The sequence below is a fragment of the Vicia villosa genome, linkage group LG3 (genome assembly GCF_029867415.1).
Source record: "Vicia villosa cultivar HV-30 ecotype Madison, WI linkage group LG3, Vvil1.0, whole genome shotgun sequence".
In the NCBI taxonomy this organism is placed as follows: Eukaryota; Viridiplantae; Streptophyta; class Magnoliopsida; order Fabales; family Fabaceae; genus Vicia; species Vicia villosa.
Genome location: NC_081182.1, coordinates 23,698,836 through 23,718,116, shown reverse-complemented (window position 1 = coordinate 23,718,116; position 19,281 = coordinate 23,698,836). Strand labels below are relative to the sequence as shown.

The window sequence follows — 19,281 nt, the reverse complement described above, 5'->3', positions numbered from 1 at the left end:
TTACGGTTCAAGTCATAATATATATCTCACGTCTCAATTTCAATCACAAACAATTCAAAAATCAAAATCACATAATCACGCACAACGTCACAATAAAGCAAATGGATGAGACACGACTAATGCATCATGCATGTGGTACCCAGGGCTCCAGCCCCCATCGCTAATTGCCAGATAAAAGAGGCATAAAAAAAAACAGGCATAGGCCTTCGTCGCTGTTTTGCCAATCCAGGCCGTCGCTACAACATGCAATTTATGAGACACTATGAAATGCAACAACCACAATCGATCACAAAACAACGTCGCATAAGGCATTTGCCTACGTCGCCAAAATATATCAATCATTATTGATAATTACTCGCCACTTTAATTTCCTGCAACATCATAAAATTCACAATATTTCAATATATGCAGTGCGTCACAACATCGCTAAAACGTCCTCGATTTACGGACACCGAATTAATTTCAGACTCGCCTAAATTATACTACTCGGTTAATTAATTTCTGCTAGGATTACTAATATTTCCGACTCTGTACCGCTATGTATGAAATACAGTACATCAATTTCTCCAGCAACCAAACATATCTAACATTAACACACACACACACACATATATATATATATATATATATATATATATATATATATATATATATATATATATATATATATATATATATATATATATATATATATATATATATATATATATATATATATATATATATATATATTTATAGTAAACAACCAAACACTTCTCATATACACACTACGTCATTCCAACATATATGTCGAGCAACCAAGCAAACCACAATTATTACTAACTGGTTTTTTCTGCTATCTAATGGCCAAATAAAACTATAATGTCATTTTTTTTTAAAACACTGTGCAGAACCAAACTAGAGCATACCTTTTATTCATTACTAAGATTAAATTTTCTCTTGTTAATTCTATATAGGGGCATTAATTTAGTCCATTGGAAACTGAAGTTGTTTAATTAATAGTACAAAATAAAAATACTGATAGTGAAGAGAATAACTAGTGATTAAATCACATGCTAGTTTATAACTAGCTTAGATCAACCTATATACATATATATATATATATATATATATATATATATATATATATATATATATTGGTACTTGCTTAGCTAATATATAGGTAGAAATAACATCACCTGCTACCTTCCATTTAAATTTGATACTAATCCTATATGAGAAATAAAATATTAACAATAATCATATTTAGAACCAAAAACTAATGCTATAGAAAAGTGACGTGACATCAAAAAATATCACATATCATGAAATAATCTAAATTAAATGTGGGTTCTTCGTCCGTCCCAAGTGGTTTTGCCAGAATGATTTTCCAATTACGGTTCCCACTTTTATTCCGAACAAGATTCATACAATTTCATAATTAATTTCATATTAATTAAACTCCACAAAATCATCACAGAGCTATTAGGATTCACAACACCAGACAACACTTTCACAACAAGGTTTCAACACAGTATCACACACAGTATATACATATAGCAGAAAATTCAATCGACACATAGAGACTATAAAATTCCCCAAACCCACATACAATTCATCATGTTCCTATTTATAAAGCAAGAACCCCACCCTTACCTTTGAATCGAAGGTTGCTCTAATTCGTCCCGACCGAAAAAATCCCCAAAATCTTTTTCTCGCGTCCACTGATATGCTCTCCTAATTTTCTTCTTCTCTTTGCTGCTTGTTCTTCTAATTGGTGTTATGAGTCAATGTTTCTAAACCTAATATAATACCTCTCTAATATTCAATTTGGGCCACCTCTCAAAACACATGTGCACACTTACAGCCCAATAATTTTATTTTATTAAAACTCCAAATTTACTCGTTAACTCTTATTTTACGGTCTAATTTTATTTGCTCTGAAAATTCCCAAAATAATACCCGACACTCTAATAATATTTCTAATACTAAAAATATTAAAAATCTCGACTAATTTTCGATCCTCTATCCCGAACTAATACCGACTAAATCGTCCCAAAATTTGAAAATTTCACTAAATACTCCAAACGTCTAAATTAAGCGAATAATCGAATTTCCGGGCGTTACAACTCTCCCCCACTTAAAAGATTTTCGTCCTCGAAAATTCATCCGATACCACCATCCTTAACTTCGTTCTAGTTTCCGACTCTCCGATTCCCAAATTGTGCTTGACAACACTCTAACTACCATTCCTTCGAAACGACCAAGCTCAACAAGGTTTAAATCTAACATACTAATCATTCAACACAATTAGGGACATTGAAACAACTAGCAGCACCAATAATCAACAATAGTAATTAAAGTATTACTAATGAAATACGCACCTCCGGTATTCCTGTCTTCATTAGTTGTTTGAGTCCCAACTAAAGCGAATACTTTTCCACTTCCTGGTTCCCTTTTTGGTTTCTGACACTTGCTACTAATATGCCCTTCTTCACCACAGTTGAAACAAATAACTTCCTTATGTCTACAATCAGTAGTTACGTGTCCTGTCTTACCACAACGGAAACATCTTTTCTCCCCAGCAGTACATACATCACTCTTGTGGCCAGGTTCTCCACATTTGAAGCAAATCACGCTAGCAGGAGCTCCTCCCCCACTAGTTCTCTTGCCATTAGCCACTTCTGCTTTTCCCTTTCCAACTGGAGCATCATAAGGTGTGCTACGGTTCTGCTTACCTCTCCTATCCTTGACAAGCTTGTAATGTGCATTATGATCTTCTTCATAAATCCTGCAACTATCAACCAAATTAGGAAAGATACGAATCTTCTGATACCCAACAGCTTTCTTGATCTCAGAGCGTAATCCATTCTCAAACTTAATGCACTTTGAAAACTCAGCACCCGCCCCATCATAATACGGGTAGAACTTAGCCAACTCAGTGAACTTTGCAGCATACTCTGTCACTGACATATTCCCCTGTTTCAGCTCAAGGAACTCAATCTCTTTCTTTCCACGAACATCTTCAGGATAATACTTCCTCAGAAACTCTCTGCGGAAAACAATCCAAGTTATCTCTTCACCAGCAACTTCCAATCTCTGACGAGTCTCTAACCACCAGTCATCTGCTTCCTTAGCCAGCATATGAGTACCATATCTAACCTTGCCTTTTTAATGTAACAGCCCGAGCCTTCGGCGTTCCCGGCACTGTCACCTCATGATCTTCTCTACCCCCCTCACTAGTAGAGTTTTTGCCTTTCGTGGGAATCGAACCCTGTACCCTGGGGTTCAAGTACATGTTCATTCCATTCCCACTACCACTTGAGCTAACTAGCTCAATTGGTAGTGGGAATGGAATGAACATGTACTTGAACCCCAGGGTACAGGGTTCGATTCCCACGAAAGGCAAAAACTCTACTAGTGAGGGGGGTAGAGAAGATCATGAGGTGACAGTGCCGGGAACGCCGAAGGCTCGGGCTGTTACACCGAACATGTCACAAATGCCAGATATATGCTGACAAAGTACATGTACCTCCAGTTCCATTAAGCGTCCTGACGGCTCCTTGGCCTTTTGCAATGTGGGGTATTGACATGATTGGAGAAATCAAACCTACTGCCTCCAACGGACATCGCTTTATCCTGGTCGCTATTGACTACTTCACAAAGTGGGTAGAAGCAGCTTCATTTGCTTCTGTTACCAAGAATGTGGTGGCCCGGTTCATCAAATACAATCTCATTTGTCGGTATGGCATCCCTGAACGGATTATCACGGACAATGGCACAAATCTAAACAACAGAATGATTACTGAACTTTGCACACAGTTCAAGATCAAGCATCATAATTCCTCTCCATATCGACCAAAGATGAACGGCGCGGTGGAAGCTGCCAACAAGAACATCAAGAAAATCATACAAAAAATGACAGTAACCTACAAAGACTGGCATGAGATGTTGCCTTTTGCTCTTCATGGTTATCGCACATCTGCGCGTACTTCAACAGGGGCAACTCCATTTTCCTTAGTCTATGGTATGGAGGCAGTTCTTCCAATTGAAATTCAGATTCCTTCCCTAAGGATTATGAAAGAAGCCAATCTAGACGAAGACGATTGGATTCAAACACGGTTGGACCAGATAAACTTGATTGATGAGAAAAGGCTCGCAGCTATTTGTCATGGTCAGCTATACCAAAAGCGTATGATCAAAGCCTTCAACAAAAAAGTCAAAAGTCAAGCATACCAAACTGGTGGCTTGGTTGTCAAACGCATCATCTTACCACAAGGTGATCCCAGAGGCAAATGGACTCCCACCTACGAGGGACCATTCATAATCAAGAAAATATTCTCCGGCGGCGCCATGTTGCTTACCACCATGGATGGCGAGGATTTCCCACACCCTGTGAATGCTGACATAGTCAAAAAATACTTCTCTTAAAAAAAAAACAGCTCGCTAAGTTGAAAACCTGAAAGGGCAACTTAGGCAAAAATGAGCGTCTCGGTGGATTGAAAACCCGAAAGGGCGGTCCAGGCAAAAATTAGAGACTAAACAAATACTATCCCGGTAGGCTGAAAACCTGAAAGGGCGGCCTAGGCAAAAGTTAGGGAATGAAGCATACAACTGTGTTCCGTTCAGCTGCCTACTCACCATCAAGATTCAACACCTCAAAGACACCAATCAGTCTAATCACTTTCTTCCAACAAGTGAGGGATGAGATGCTCGAAGACAGATTGGCAATAGCAGAGTTGAAACTTGACTGGATCATTTTCACATAGCTATTTATCTTCATAAATATTTTTCAAAACTTTCTGACAATTTCCTACTTCTAGGATTGTTGTCTCCCTGTGCTAACCCGCCTATCATGGCTCTTTTCAATGCAGCTCTTTCAAAAAATCACTATTTTCATTTCTTCTGTTTAAATACGTAAGCATCCCAATGATAATTTTGAATGAACATATGCATTTGAATATGATTGATGTTTACCAGGAAAAACAGGAATGGCATTCAGGAAATGTCCCGATCATCTGGACATCATTCCATCAGAAGGAAATCACCAAGAGAAACGCATTTCTCAGCAAATTCCTCAAAAAGATTTTCTCTTCAAAAGAAGTCTTATTCCCCAGCAGGTTTGTTCCAGATTACTATCTTCAGAAGGTGTGATCCCCGCACCCGGACTTGGTCAGATAGTGCATCGGAGGATTATGCATCTTCCTGTCGCGGGCGAAAAATCGTTTTGTTCCTCTTTTTTGTGGGATGAGACACCTGATGCCTTCTTTGGGCTCGAGTGCTCAAAAAAATGATTTTTCTTTGTTTCGACCAAACTTTTTATTATTTCCAAAGGAGGAAAAGGAAAAAAGCTGCAATAACCTTAAAAGTGGGGGAGAGATTCCGGGTAAGAGGGTTGGTTATACGAAGGGAAGGTATTAGCACCCAACGTATCTATAGTACTCTATAGGTTTCTTTGTTTTGTTTATTCCATTCTTGTTGTGGTGGAGGTTCTTGCGAGAAAGAGGTGGGACCTAAGGTGTTTGTTTGATTATGCTCGCAAAGATCATCGCGATCCTCTGCATACATATCCCCTAGAGGGAATCAGAGCATCTGTAGCTCGGGGTCTACGGGTGCTAAGGTTTGAATGGTTTTTTTTTGTTTTGTTTTGCTCGCCAAGGATCGACCTTGTGCCTACGTATTCTCAAAGGGATGTTGAGAAAGTCAGAGCAATCGTAGTTCCCACTTATGCTAGTGGAAGCAAAGGAAAATAGACAAATGTCGTCTAAATGCTAGATGTATCTAATCTATATCATCACATACATCTGTTTAATTTTGTTTGAAAATCTTTTCATTATAAGCCCGGGGCCATGCCACTTAGGGTGCTTAGAATGATAAAGATGTTTTTGTTTGTTTAACCAGCCTTGTGGCAAAAGTTTCAATGAAGTCAGCCCTGTGACAAAAACTTTGATTAATCAGCCAGCCTTGTGGCAAAAGTTTCAATGAAGTCAGCCTTGTGACAAAAACTTTGATTAATCATCCAGTACGGTGGTAAAACAGTTTGATTGATTAGCCAGCCTTGTGGCAAAAAGGTTTAATTGATTAGCCAGCCTTGTGGCAAAAAAAAAAGTTTGATTTTTTGATTGATTGATTGTTTGTGATGATATAGAAGAGATACTCCTAGCATAGAGATGAAAAATGTCTAATCTCCTAGGGTATTTGTTTTGGATATTGGGGATGCTTATAAGAAGCCCGTGGGTCCTTGTACGAAGCCCAAGAGGAGGCTATCCGAGGGTCCTTGCATTGTAAGCCCAAGAGGAGGCTATGGGAGGGACAATCCAGGGTCCTTGCATTGTAAGCCCAAGAGGAGGCTATGGGAGGGTCACTCGTTTGTACAAAGCCCAAGGGGAGGCGTGGTATAGTTGGTTTGAGCTCTTAGAGCGATTTCACCGGGAAACCATACTCTATGTCCTAACCTAAACTAGGGAGATTCTTTGCACGAAGCCCAATAGGAGGCTATGGGGAACCTAGTGTTGTACTAAGTTGAATAAGCACACACATCACACATATGAACAAACATGAACAAGTATGAACAAACATGAACAAGTATGAACAATTATATATGTATATGACAAAGTGTGTGTATATAATGGAGTTTATGAAGGAAATATACCTGTAAGCACGATCCATTTGTATACACGGGGCTCGGGACTCACACTCGGGGAGAAGTCCACTTGAATTTATTCAAAGCTATGTAAACAGGTATTTACAAAAGGGCTTGGGACTTATACCTACATGGAGGCCCATGGTATATTTTTGGGAAGATTTAAAGAAAACCTTCATTTTTGGTTTGTTATTCAAAGTTAAAAACAAAATGAGATATGTACAAAAATGTATGTGTACAATGAAATACCTAATTTCATGTACAAGAGTGGGTATGTACAAAAGGGCTTGGGACTTATACCTACATGGAGGCCCATGGTATTTTTTAAAACATGGTTGATTGTTTATTTACAGACGCGTCGTTTGAAAAACGGTTTGAAAGTTGTTTTGAAAGAGTTTATTCTGTTTGAAGAAAAACTGTACAAAAAAGAAAAGAAATGGGACTTACACTCTCTAATATTCGAGAGGCCCTTGTTTTATTTTCATAAAACAGGGTGGATGGTTTTGAAAAAGAGTTGAAAGATTTGGCGTTAAAAACTGTGAAGGTTTTGGAAAAAGTTTTCTGTACAAAGAAAGACAAAAGGGACTTATACTCTCTAATATTCGAGAGGCCCCACTTCATTTTGAAAATCATTTTATCAATTAAAAAGGTTTAATCAATAGTTTCAAAAAGAAATGGTTTATCGTTTTTGAAAAGAATCGCGATCGCTCGTTTTAAAACGATTTGAATTTTGAAAGAAGTCAAATTAATCAAGATAAACAAAAAGATTGTCTTCAATTAACATTTAGATGATTAGGGTTTGCTTCAAAAAGTATTTACAAGTGATTAGGTTTGAAAATTAAATGAAAAACAATATTTAAAGTATTTAAAAACACTTAAAATGTGTCATTTTAAACCTATATAAAAATGTATTAAATAAATCTTTTTTTGTGATTTTTTTTGATATTGTCAAAATATGTATATTAAATAAGAGGTGTGTAAAAAATGAAGAGAAAATAAATTAATTTGATTGGTTAAATTAAATGTTAAAGTTGTGAAGAAAATGAAAGAAAATAGGTGCTAAAAAATTGGTTTTGTCTCCACAAGGGTTTGAACCCACGCACCCACGCTTGCAGACCAAAACATGGACCAACTGAGCCACGCTTGTGGCTTGTTAAACATACGCGTTCATTTAATTATATTTTGAAATTGATATTTGAAATTTCTGAACCAAAAAACGCGCCAAGAACACAATCCCAACTGAAATTTGAAAATCTCTAAAACTGTGTTGTTTTGATCAAGTGAATAGCCTATCTTGCTCGATTTTTCACCAGGAACATGATGGTACCATTTAATTTCATTTATTTTTGCTCTAAGATGGTTAATTTTCTGATGAACACGAAGAACCCTAATTCTATGATTCAATCTGAAATCGTGTATGTGCAAGTTATGATGCAATTGATTGAGGGTTAATGATCCATATGTATGCAGAAACATGATGGCAAAGCAATATTTCATTTATGATGCGTGCAAATATGAGTTTGAAGTTCAAGTGACTTACCTTCAAAAACGGCCAAACTGGGAATCGAATTCTGCAGTAGAGGTGTTACAGAAGTTGTTTGATGATCTGGATAGCTTCAATGGACCATATGGAAGGTGTCTGGATGCTTGGAGTGGATTGAAAACATCTGGATCAGTTGGTGGAACCCGATCTGCAGTAGGAGCAAGTGAGAATCGAGCTTGATGATTCTGATGTTTCAGGTTGATGATGAGTGTTTGGATAGTTCATATGAAGTATATGGATGGTGTTTGAAGTGTTAGTTTGGATAGAAATGACCTGGAATTGATTTTGGCATGATAAGGCTTAGGTTATGCATATATGGAAGTGAGGTAGTGATTCTGAGATTTGAGGTGTTTTTGGGTGCATGAGTGATTCAAACACATCCCATATGATGTTTATGGTTTGCTAGAATCATCACTTTGGCCATAGCTTCAAGGATTTGGAGGTTGGGATTTCTACCTCACTTTGAAACATGAAACTTGCAATTCAAGAAAGAAAGAGAAAACCTATGCTTTGTGAGGTTTTGGTGTGATTTTGAATGAGGTAATGACCTCTATTTATAGGCCATGGATTCTGAATACAAGCCTTGCAAGTTGCTTCAAAGTTTGATGATTTGGCTTAAGGGATAGAAAGGAATCTTTCACATTTAATGCAATGGTTAAAAGTAACTAAACCATGGTTATTTTGGCCAAGCTTCTTATCTCTTTCCATTCTGATCTCAAACCAGAAATATCTTTCAATTATTGCCTCTATGTGTCATCAATTGGATCATTTGGTAGAATAGTGCATAACTTTGGTAAAAATGGCTTGTAATTTCATGCATAATGGTCACTAATGGCAAAATTCAAAATCATAGCTACACTCCATGCTTTTTCATGCTCTTAGACATTTTGGAAAGCTCATGTTACACACTTCAAAACCCTAGTTGAAAGTTTCTTCAAGACCTTTAAGGAAATGGGTGAAAAAGATCCATGAACTTTGAAGAAAATGAAGTTTTAAGTGAAATTTTCATAAGATACCAACTTTGAAGCACCATATCTCTTAAATGGTTGATCTTATGGAAAAAATTTATATGTGTCAAAGTTGTTTATTGGATCAAAATCTACAACTTTCATGTTGGAAGTTTTTTTCAGTTTGTAGGTGAAATTTTGAGAAATTCCCTTCCAAAGTTTGGAAAAAACCATGAAAAACACTTAGAAAAATTTTCTAAGTATGAAAAGTCAAATTTTTGACTTTTGATTCTTGATTGATTTTCTTGATTTTCCTTGATCAAATGACTTCTCATATCATATATTGATGATTCAAAACTTCAAAAGTCATGGTTGACCAAAATTTCCCAAAAGTCAATGGTGATCTTGTACAGTTGACTTTTTCAGACGAATCGCGTTTCTGGAGATTTCAAATGAAACAGGCTATCCTCATCAAATGAATGGTATGAATGGATCATATTGAGGTATTAGAGGATATTGAATCATGGTTTGAGTTGTAGCATCATTTCCTGATTAAAAAGTCAGTTGTTCAGTGAATTAGGTCAAAAACCCTAATTGTCGACCAGATGAAATTGATGACTGTAGGTCTTGAATTGAGATGTAACTTCCATTGTATGTTGTCATAGGGATTATTTGAGGATGATTGAAACCTTTGATTGACTTCCTGGGGATTTTTAGGGTTTCCCAAATGTGATCCCTGATTTCAGTCCCTGATAGTTCAAAACCCTGATCTGAGGATTTGTCTGATCAATCTTTGTATAGGAGATGTTATGAGCCAATGGATTAGGTCAAAATGATGCACTTGAGGTCTTGATATCATGTTCCAAGTCATTATGTCAAATCCTGAGCTAAAGTCAGGAGTGTGCTATCTTCAGTCAAAACCCTAATTCAGTCGATTCAGAGCCTTTGAGCTTGTTGAGATGGATCTCTGAGGACCAAATGTTGATTGTTGATGAAGATGATTCATTTGAAATGAAGGGAGAACAAAACCCTAATTGATTGGTATTTGTACTGATGAATGATTTCCTGATTAAATCCTGCTGAGTCACAAGTAGCAAACACAAGCTATGCAATTTGTTAGAGATGCAAATGATGCATATGCAAATGATATGAGGTGGTATCTTAGGTCAAAAATTGGGGTATGACACTTCCTCATTCCCATTTGAAAGGGCATCAGAACTTCCAGTTACTTTTGGTTCCCCAAGCAGTAGTCAAAGATCCTTCAACGGGATACCCGGGTTCTCAAAGAATTTCCCCAGACGAGGGTACTCAAGCAAGACAAAAGATCATCAACGATCACAATACATTCATGTCCAGCTGACTAGTGGGAATTTATTTTTCCAATTAGAAGCTTGACATTACATTCACATATTCATACATCATACATCATGCGTCATACATCATACATCATGCACAACATAACATGCATATTTCTCCGGGAATATCTCACATTTACATGCATCATAAACATTGCATATCACTAACTTGATTTTTCAGGTAGGCAGATATCTTCAACAAAGATGTTCTCAATCACATGCCGTGTTCACCTGAATTCCATGAACGGTTCTCTCAGATATAATCAAGCCGAAGATTCATTCTGATCACTTACCAACTCAAAAACAAGCATCATAGATCAAAGTCGATACCTCAGACGGTTCTAAAACGATCTAGCATCAAAGATCTAAAGCGATACCTCAGACGGTTCCAAAACGATCTAACATTGCAGATCTAAAGCGATACCTCAGACGGTTCCAGAACGATCTAACGTTGCAGATCTAAAGCGATACCTCAGACGGTTCCAAAACGATCTAACGTTGCAGATCTAAAGCGATACCTCAGACGGTTCCAAAACGATCTAACATTGCAGATCTAAAGCGATACCTCAGACGGTTCCAGAACGATCTAACGTTGCAGATCTAAAGCGATACCTCAGACGGTTCCAGAACGATCTAACATTGCAGCGATACCTCAGACGGTTCCACAATGATCAACTTCCAAAATAAAAAAAAAAAACTTTGGACAAGTTCCGTAACGATTATCTTCCAAGACTTAAAGCGGTAACCTTGGACGGTTCCGAAACAGTCAACATAAAGACTTTCAAATCCTTCATCAAGATATAATCAATGGATTCATTCTGATGAACAAACCCTCAACCCATTTACCAGGTGGCATCTGAAAGCCCATCTCAGGTAATGTTTCAATCTGCCAACAACATTTCGCAGACGACATTCAAATGCAACTTCCAACATCTCTTCTGATCAAGGTAAGTGCAAATTTTCAGGGCATCTAAATATTCAATCATCTTCTACCTTCAGATTTCAGACAATCTCTTCAGGTTTAAGAAGATTGAATAGGGGCAACTGTTATACCCCAAAATTTGCCCACATATTTTTCAAGAAAACTCCAATCTGAAAATTAAGGGTCTCATATAATCATGGATTTTTATTTCAACAGATATCCTGACATATGAAATACTTAGTTTTTAGAATCTTTCTTATACAGTAATTTGGCTTGCAGTTGAATTTATTCTTACGCAAACACCAAATACTGTGTCATACCCCAATTTTTGACCTAAGATACCACCTCATATCATTTGCATATGCATCATTTGCATCTCTAACAAATTGCATAGCTTGTGTTTGCTACTTGTGACTCAGCAGGGTTTAATCAAGAAACCACTCATCAGTACAAGTAACAATCAACTAGGGTTTTGTTCTCCCTTCATCTCAAATGAATCATCTTCATCAACAATCAACATTTGGTCCTCAGAGATTCATTTCAACAAGCTCAAAGGCTCTGAACCAACCAGATTAGGGTTTTGACTGAAGTTAGCATACTCCTGACTTTTGCTCATGGTTTGACCTATTGACTTGGGACATGATATCAAGACCTCAAGTGCATCATTTTGACTTAATCCATTGGCTCATAACATCTTCTGCACAAAGATTGATCAGACAAATCCTCAGATCAGGGTTTTGAACTATCAGGGACTGAAATCAGGGATCACATTTGGGAAACCCTAAAAACCCCCAGGAAGTCAATCAAAGGTTTCAATCATCCTCAAATAATCCCTATGACAATATACAATGGAAATTACATCTCAATTCAAGATCCACAGTCATCAAATTTCATCAGGTCGACAATTAGGGTTTTTGACCTAATTCACTGAACCACTGAATTTTTAATCAGGACATGGTGCCACAACTCAAACCATGGCTCAATATCCTCTAATACTTCAACATGATTCATTCATACCATTCATTTGGTGAGGGTAGCCTGTTTCATTGAAAACTCCAGAAACGCGATTCGTCTGAAAAAGTCAACTGTACAAGATCACCATTGACTTTTGGGGAATTTTGGTCAACCATGACTTTTGAAGTTTTAAATCATCAATATATGATATGAGAAGTCATTTGATCAAGAAAAATCAAGAAAATCAATCAAGAATCAAAAAGTCAAAAGTTTGACTTTCATACTTAGAAAAATTTCTAAGTGTTTTTCAATGGTTTTTTCCAAACTTTGAAAGGGAATAACTCAAAATTTCACCTACAAACTGAAAAAAACTTCCAACATGAAAGTTGTAGATTTTGATCCAATGAACAACTTTGTCACATATAATTTTTTTTCATAAGATCAACCATTTAAGAGATATGGAGCTTCAAAGTTGGTATCTTATGAAAATTTCACTTAAAACTTCATTTTTCTCAAAGTTCATGGATCTTTTTCACCCACTTCCTTAAGGATCTTGAAGAAACTTTCAACTAGGGTTTTGAAGTGTGTAATATGAGCTTTCCAAAATGTCCAAGAGCATGAAAAAATATGGAGTGTAGCCATGGTTTTGAATTTTGACATTAGTGAACTTTTCACTTGAAATTACATGCCATTTTCACTAAGTTATGAACCAATTTGCCAAATGATCCAAGTAATGATGCATAGAAGCAATAATTGGTAGATATTTTCTGATTTGAGATCAGAATGGAAGAGGATAAGAAGCTTGAGAAATAACCATGGTTAAGTCACTTTTAACCATTTGCATTTAATGTGAAAGATTCCATTTTATCTCTTAAGCCAAATCATCATTCTTGATCAACTTGCAAGAGCTTTGTATTCAGAAACTTTGGCCTATAAATAGAGGTGCAAATCACTCTTCAATTCACACCAAAACCTCACAATTATAGGTTTTCTCTCTTCTTTCTTGAATTACAAGTTTCATAGTTTTCAAAGAGGTAGAAAACTCAACCTCCAAATCATTGAAGTTATGGCCAAAGTGATGGTTCTAACAACTCATAAACATCATATGGGATGTGTTTGAACCACTCACACACCCCAAATCACCCCAAAACTCAGATTCACTTTTCAACCTCCATATGAACATCAAATGAGCCTTATCATGCCAAAATCCACACAATCTCATTTCTGTCCAAACTAATGCTTCAAACACATTCCATATATCATATATGAGCTATACCAATCATCATCCATGACCTGAAACACCTCCATCATCAGATTCGATCCTCACTCCAAGCAACTGCAGATCGGGTCCCATGACTATGCTCAGATGAATTCAACTTGTTCCAGACATCCAGACACCTTCCATAATCATCATAGAAGCTATTCAGATTGATACAAAGCATCTGTAACACCTCCAGATCAAAATCCAATTCTCAGTTTGGCCGTTTTTGAGGTAAGTGCACTTGAACTTCAAACTCTACTCTCCACGCATCATAAATGAAATATGAACATACCATCTCATTTCTGCACACATGAGGATCATTAACCCTCAATCAATTGCATCATAACTTGCACATACACGATTTCACGATCAAATTCAGTTTTAGGGTTCTTCATGTTCATGCGAAAATTGACCCCCTTAGAGTGAAAATAAATGAAATTAAAGGTCATCATCATGTTCCTCGTGAAAAACCGAGTGAGATAGACCCTTTGATTAATCAAAACAACACAGTTTTGAAGATTTTTGAAAATCAGTTGAAGGTGTGTTCTTGGCGCCAGTTTTGGTTTGGAAATTTCAAATGCTAAGTTTAAAATATAATTCAATAGAAGCATGTATATTACAAGCTGCGCGCGCAGCTCAGTTGGCAAGTGTTTTGAGTTGTGAGAGAGAGGGCGTGGGTTCAAACCCTAGTGGAGACAAAACCAATTTTTTACCACTTGTTTTCTTTCATTTTTTAACAAACTTCATCAATTAATTTAACCAATCAAAATTCATTATTTTTTCTTCATTTTTTACACACTTCTTATTTAATATACCTATTTTGACAATATCAAAAAAAAATCATCAAAAAATATTTATTTAATATGTTTTTATTTAGGTTTAAAATGACTTATTTTTAAGTATTTTTAATACTTTAAATATTGTTTTTTCATTTAATTTTTTTAACCTAATCACTTGTAAATATTTTTTGTGATCAAACCATAATCATTTAGGTCTTAATTAAGCATTAAAACTTGTTTTAACTTAATTAAGTTGACTTTTGTCAAAATCAAATCGTTTTAAAACAAGCGATCGCGATTCTTTTCAAAAACGATAAACCATTTCTTTTTGATTCTCAAAGAAAACTTTTGATTAAATCTTTTTAATTGATCAATTGATTTTCAAAACGAAGTGGGGCCTCTCGAATATTAGAGAGTGTAAGTCCCATTTCATTTCTTTTCTTACAGTTTTCAAAACATTCTTCAAAACAATAAAACTTCTTCAAAATAAACAATTTTCAAACAATTTTCAAATCATTTTCAAAGCAACAAAACTCCAAAGAAACAAAACTTTTCAATATACCATGGGCCTCCATGTAGGTATAAGTCCCGAGCCCTTTTGTACATACCCATTCCAGTACATGAAATTAGGTATTTCATTGTACGCCTTTTGTACGTATCTCAATCTGTTTTTTTAACTTTGAATAACAAACCAAAAATGAAGGTTTCTTTAATCTTCCCAAAAAATATCATGGGCCTCCATGTAGGTATAAGTCCCAAGCCCCTTTGTAAATACATGTTTACATAGCTTTGAATAAATTCAAGTGGACCTCTCCCCGAGTGTGAGTCCCGAGCCCTGTGTATACAAATGGATCATGCTTACAGGTATATTTCCTTCATAAACTCCATTATATACACACACTTTGTCATATATATATGCTTATTCATAACCTGTTCATACTTGTTCATGTTTGTTCGTACTTGTTCATACTTGTGATTGTGTTATATATGCTTATTCAACTTAGTACAACACTAGGTTCCCCATAGCCTCCTATTGGGCTTCGTGCAAAGAATCTCCCCTAGTTTAGGTTAGGACATAGAGTATGGTTTCCCGGTGAAATCGCTCTAAGAGCTCAAACCAACTATACCATGCCTCCCCTTGGGCTTTGTACAAAAGAGTGACCCTCCCATAGCCTCCTCTTGGGCTTACAATGCAAGGACCCTGGATTGTCCCTCCCATAGCCTCCTCTTGGGCTTACAATGCAAGGACCCTCGGATAGCCTCCTCTTGGGCTTCGTACAAGGACCCACGGGCTTCTTATAAGCACCCCCAATATCCAAAACAAATACCCTAGGAGATTAGACATTTTTCATCTCTATGCTAGGAGTATCTCTTATATATCATCACAAACAATCAATCAATCAAATAACTTTTTTTGCCACAAGGCTGGCTAATCAATCAAACTGTTTTACCACCATACTGGATGATTAATCAAAGTTTTTGTCACAAGGCTGACTTCATTGAAACTTTTGCCACGAGGCTGGCTGATTAATCAAAACTTTTTGTCACAAGGCTGACTTCATTGAAAGTTTTTTGCCACAAGGCTGGTTAAACAAACAAACAAAATCAAATAGATGTATGTGATGATATAGATTAGATACATCTAGCATTTAGACGACATTTGTCTATTTTCCTTTGCTTCCACTAGCATAAGTGGGAACTATGATTGCTCTGACTTTCTCAACATCCCTTTGAGAATACGTAGGCACAAGGTCGATCCTTGGCGAGCAAAACAAAACAAAACAAAAAAAACCATTCAAACCTTAGCACCCGTAGACCCCGAGCTACAGATGCTCTGATTCCCTCTAAGGGATATGTATGCAGAGGATCTCGATGATCTTTGCGAGCATAATCAAACAAACACCTTAGGTCCCACCTATTTCACAACAGAACCTCCACCGTAACATGGAATGAAAAACAATAAAGAACCCTGTAGAGTACTACAGATACGTTGGGTGCTAATACCTTCCCTTCGTATAACCAACCCTCTTACCCAAGATCTCTCCCCCCACTTTTAGGTTATTGCAGCTTTTTTCCTTTTCCTCCTTTGGAAATAATAAAAAGTTTGGTCGGAACAAAAGAAAAATCATTTTTTATGAGCACTCGAGCCCAAAGAAGGCATCAGGTGTCTCATCCCACAAAAAAGAGGAACAGAAAACGGTTTTTCGCCCGCGACAGAAAAATGGCGACTTCACTGGGGACCATCTTTTTATTGTTTCCAAAGGAAGGGTTATTTCTAATTATTGTTTTTATTTTAATTTTTGTTACATGTGTGATTCTTTGGTTCTGTTACTTGTGTGGTTCTGTTACAAGTGATACATTATGGACAAATCCTAACCCGGATTAAGTACACATAAGAAATTAGGTGGAGGGTATAGTCATGTGCAGGCGCACTTGAGAATCCTTCCGCTCAGTGGAGGTTCCTTGTTGGTAATATATGTTTAGCATGCTTTCGTAGCGAAGACATTATTGCCGCATTGAACTGTAGAAGCTGAGTTGGCCGTAGAACCCCAACCCATCCTGGCCTTATTAGGACGTGGTGCAGAAACGATCCAGGTGAAGACTTTGATAGTTGTCATGCGGAGAACCACACTCAGACGAGTTTTTCTTGAGAATATTTCTGGCTCATCAGTTTAGTCGTGAAAGCCGGTAATATCCGAAAGAAAAATGTAGACTCTGACGTATCAGTAGAACATGTTGTACAGGTGATTAACTAGATCTATCCCTATTTGGTTCTCTGACCTCATGCTCGTGACGCCGGACCTTTGAACCTGTGTGTACTATGTTTGAATTACCATGTTTGTGTATCATGTTTGCATTACCATGTCTGTTTTACCATGTTTGAATATGTGGCATTCATGCATCCACGCATTCATACATTCAAAAAAAAAAACCCATTTTTTCCATAAAAACATGATTTTTCCAAAGATTTAGAGAAATTTTCTTTGCAAACATTTTAGGATTTAGTCATGGAAGAAGTAAAAAGGCATACCAAGAAATACGGTTTCAAAGCGCCTGATGTGGGAAAACTGATAGAGTTAGCATCTTCTGTACAAAATCCTTCTAATTTTAGGAAAAGTTATGGAAAGCTTTTGCCTATCCTGAACACCCATGTTGATGAAGGACTTCTCAAAACTCTGGTTCAGTTCTATGATCTCGTCTACCGTTGTTTTACCTTTCCAGACTACCAGTTGGTACCGACCTTGGAAGAATATGCCAATCTTTTGGGTATCCCTGTGTCTGACAAAATACCCTTCAATGGTTTGGAAGCCATTCCTAAGTCACATGTCATTGCAACAAGTATCCACTTGAAGAAATCTGAAGTAGAGAGTAATTGGACTACCAAAGGAAACCTTCCGGGTTTAACTTCACACTTCCTGGTAAAGAAAGCCTTTGATTTCATCGGAACTGGTAGCATGATAGCTTTTGAAGCTGTACTAGCCTTGCTCATCTATGGGTTGGTTCTGTTTCCCAATGTCGACAACTTTGTTGATATCAATGCCATAAAGATTTTTCTGATTGGAAATCCTGTTCCGACTTTACTTGGTGACATGTATTTCTCTGTCCATCATAGGAATCGCCAAGGCGGTGGAATCATTGTATGTTGTGCACCTTTGTTGTTCAAATGGATTGTTTCACACTTACCTGAGTCTCCTATTTTCACAGAAAACCGAGAAGGTTTGCGTTGGCCTCGAAGACTTATGTCTCTTACTAATAATGATATCCGTTGGTATACCTTGGCTCGCTGTGGTACAGAGACCATTGATAGTTGCGGAGAATTCGCCAACGTACCTCTCATTGGTACACAAGGAGGAATTAACTACAATCCGATCTTAGCCCGACGACAACTCGGGTATGCAAATTCAGTTAAACCTGTTGGTCTCGCAGTAGAAAGCTACTTCTATCAAGAAAAGGAAGATCCTCAAAGGTTGAAGACAAGAATGATGAGAGCTTGGTACGACGTCCGATGGAAAGAAAAAGGTGAGGAAAAGAATTGCATTGCTACGGACGCCTACACCTGCTGGGTAAAGAAAAGAGCAAAGGAGTTTCAAATGCCTTATGATTATGAAAGACCCATGTCACTTGTGGTACCTCAACTACCCAATATTCCCATTCCCACTATGAAGGAATACCAAGACACTTTAGCCAAGATGAGGTTAGAGAAAAATGCTTGGGAGCACAAGTTTCGTAGGACCGATATGGAAAACAGAAGGTTGAAGAAACAAGTGAAAGATCACGAAGAAACTCTCTACTGTCAAGATGGATGGCTCATGAGTAAAGATGAGAAGATTCGTCAGAAAGACGCTGCAATCAAGAGGTACATCAAAGAAAGCAAGAAAAAACCTGAAGGTTCAACAAGCAACGCTCCAACTCCTGACGATTGGAAGAATATTGTTGACAAGCTAAAGACCGAAAAGGCCGAATTGAAAGCTTACTATGGGAAAGAAATCATGAAGCTCAAGCTGCACAATGCATTTGGTTCTTCGTCTGATGAAGATGCTTAGGATTGTTTAGCTTTTTATTTATCATTTGCTTTTGTAAGGAGCTACGCTCCAATGTTGTAACATTTCCAATTATTGTAATAAAATAAAAAAAAATGAATGAATAAAAGATTTGTTTGTGTTCAAATGTTTGCAAGAGAATAATCTTTAAAATGTTTGGAAAAATCATAAAATTTCTTTTTGCATGCATCATTCTGCATATCGAGTCTGTTGTATAGAGTCTCATCTTTTGGATCTTTCTCCAATAGATCGTCAAGCTGTCGCGTCTCAAAGTTTCTCGACCGCGCTCGCAATCAGATCACAGATACAATACTCGTTCAAGCAGAAGAAGAGTAATGGAACACTCTGAACAAGAGA

The 19,281-nt window shown here is 37.1% G+C and overlaps 1 protein-coding gene across 1 annotated transcript; it reads right to left on the bottom strand.

Annotated features, from left to right (window-relative positions):
- Positions 1 to 2,307: 2,307 nt before the first annotated feature.
- LOC131657721 (protein air1-like) lies at positions 2,308 to 2,952 on the bottom strand. The gene has a single exon (XM_058927088.1). The coding sequence runs from the start codon at positions 2,950 to 2,952 to the stop codon at positions 2,308 to 2,310; it is 645 nt and encodes a 214-aa protein (XP_058783071.1).
- Between the last annotated feature and the right edge of the window lie 16,329 nt (positions 2,953 to 19,281).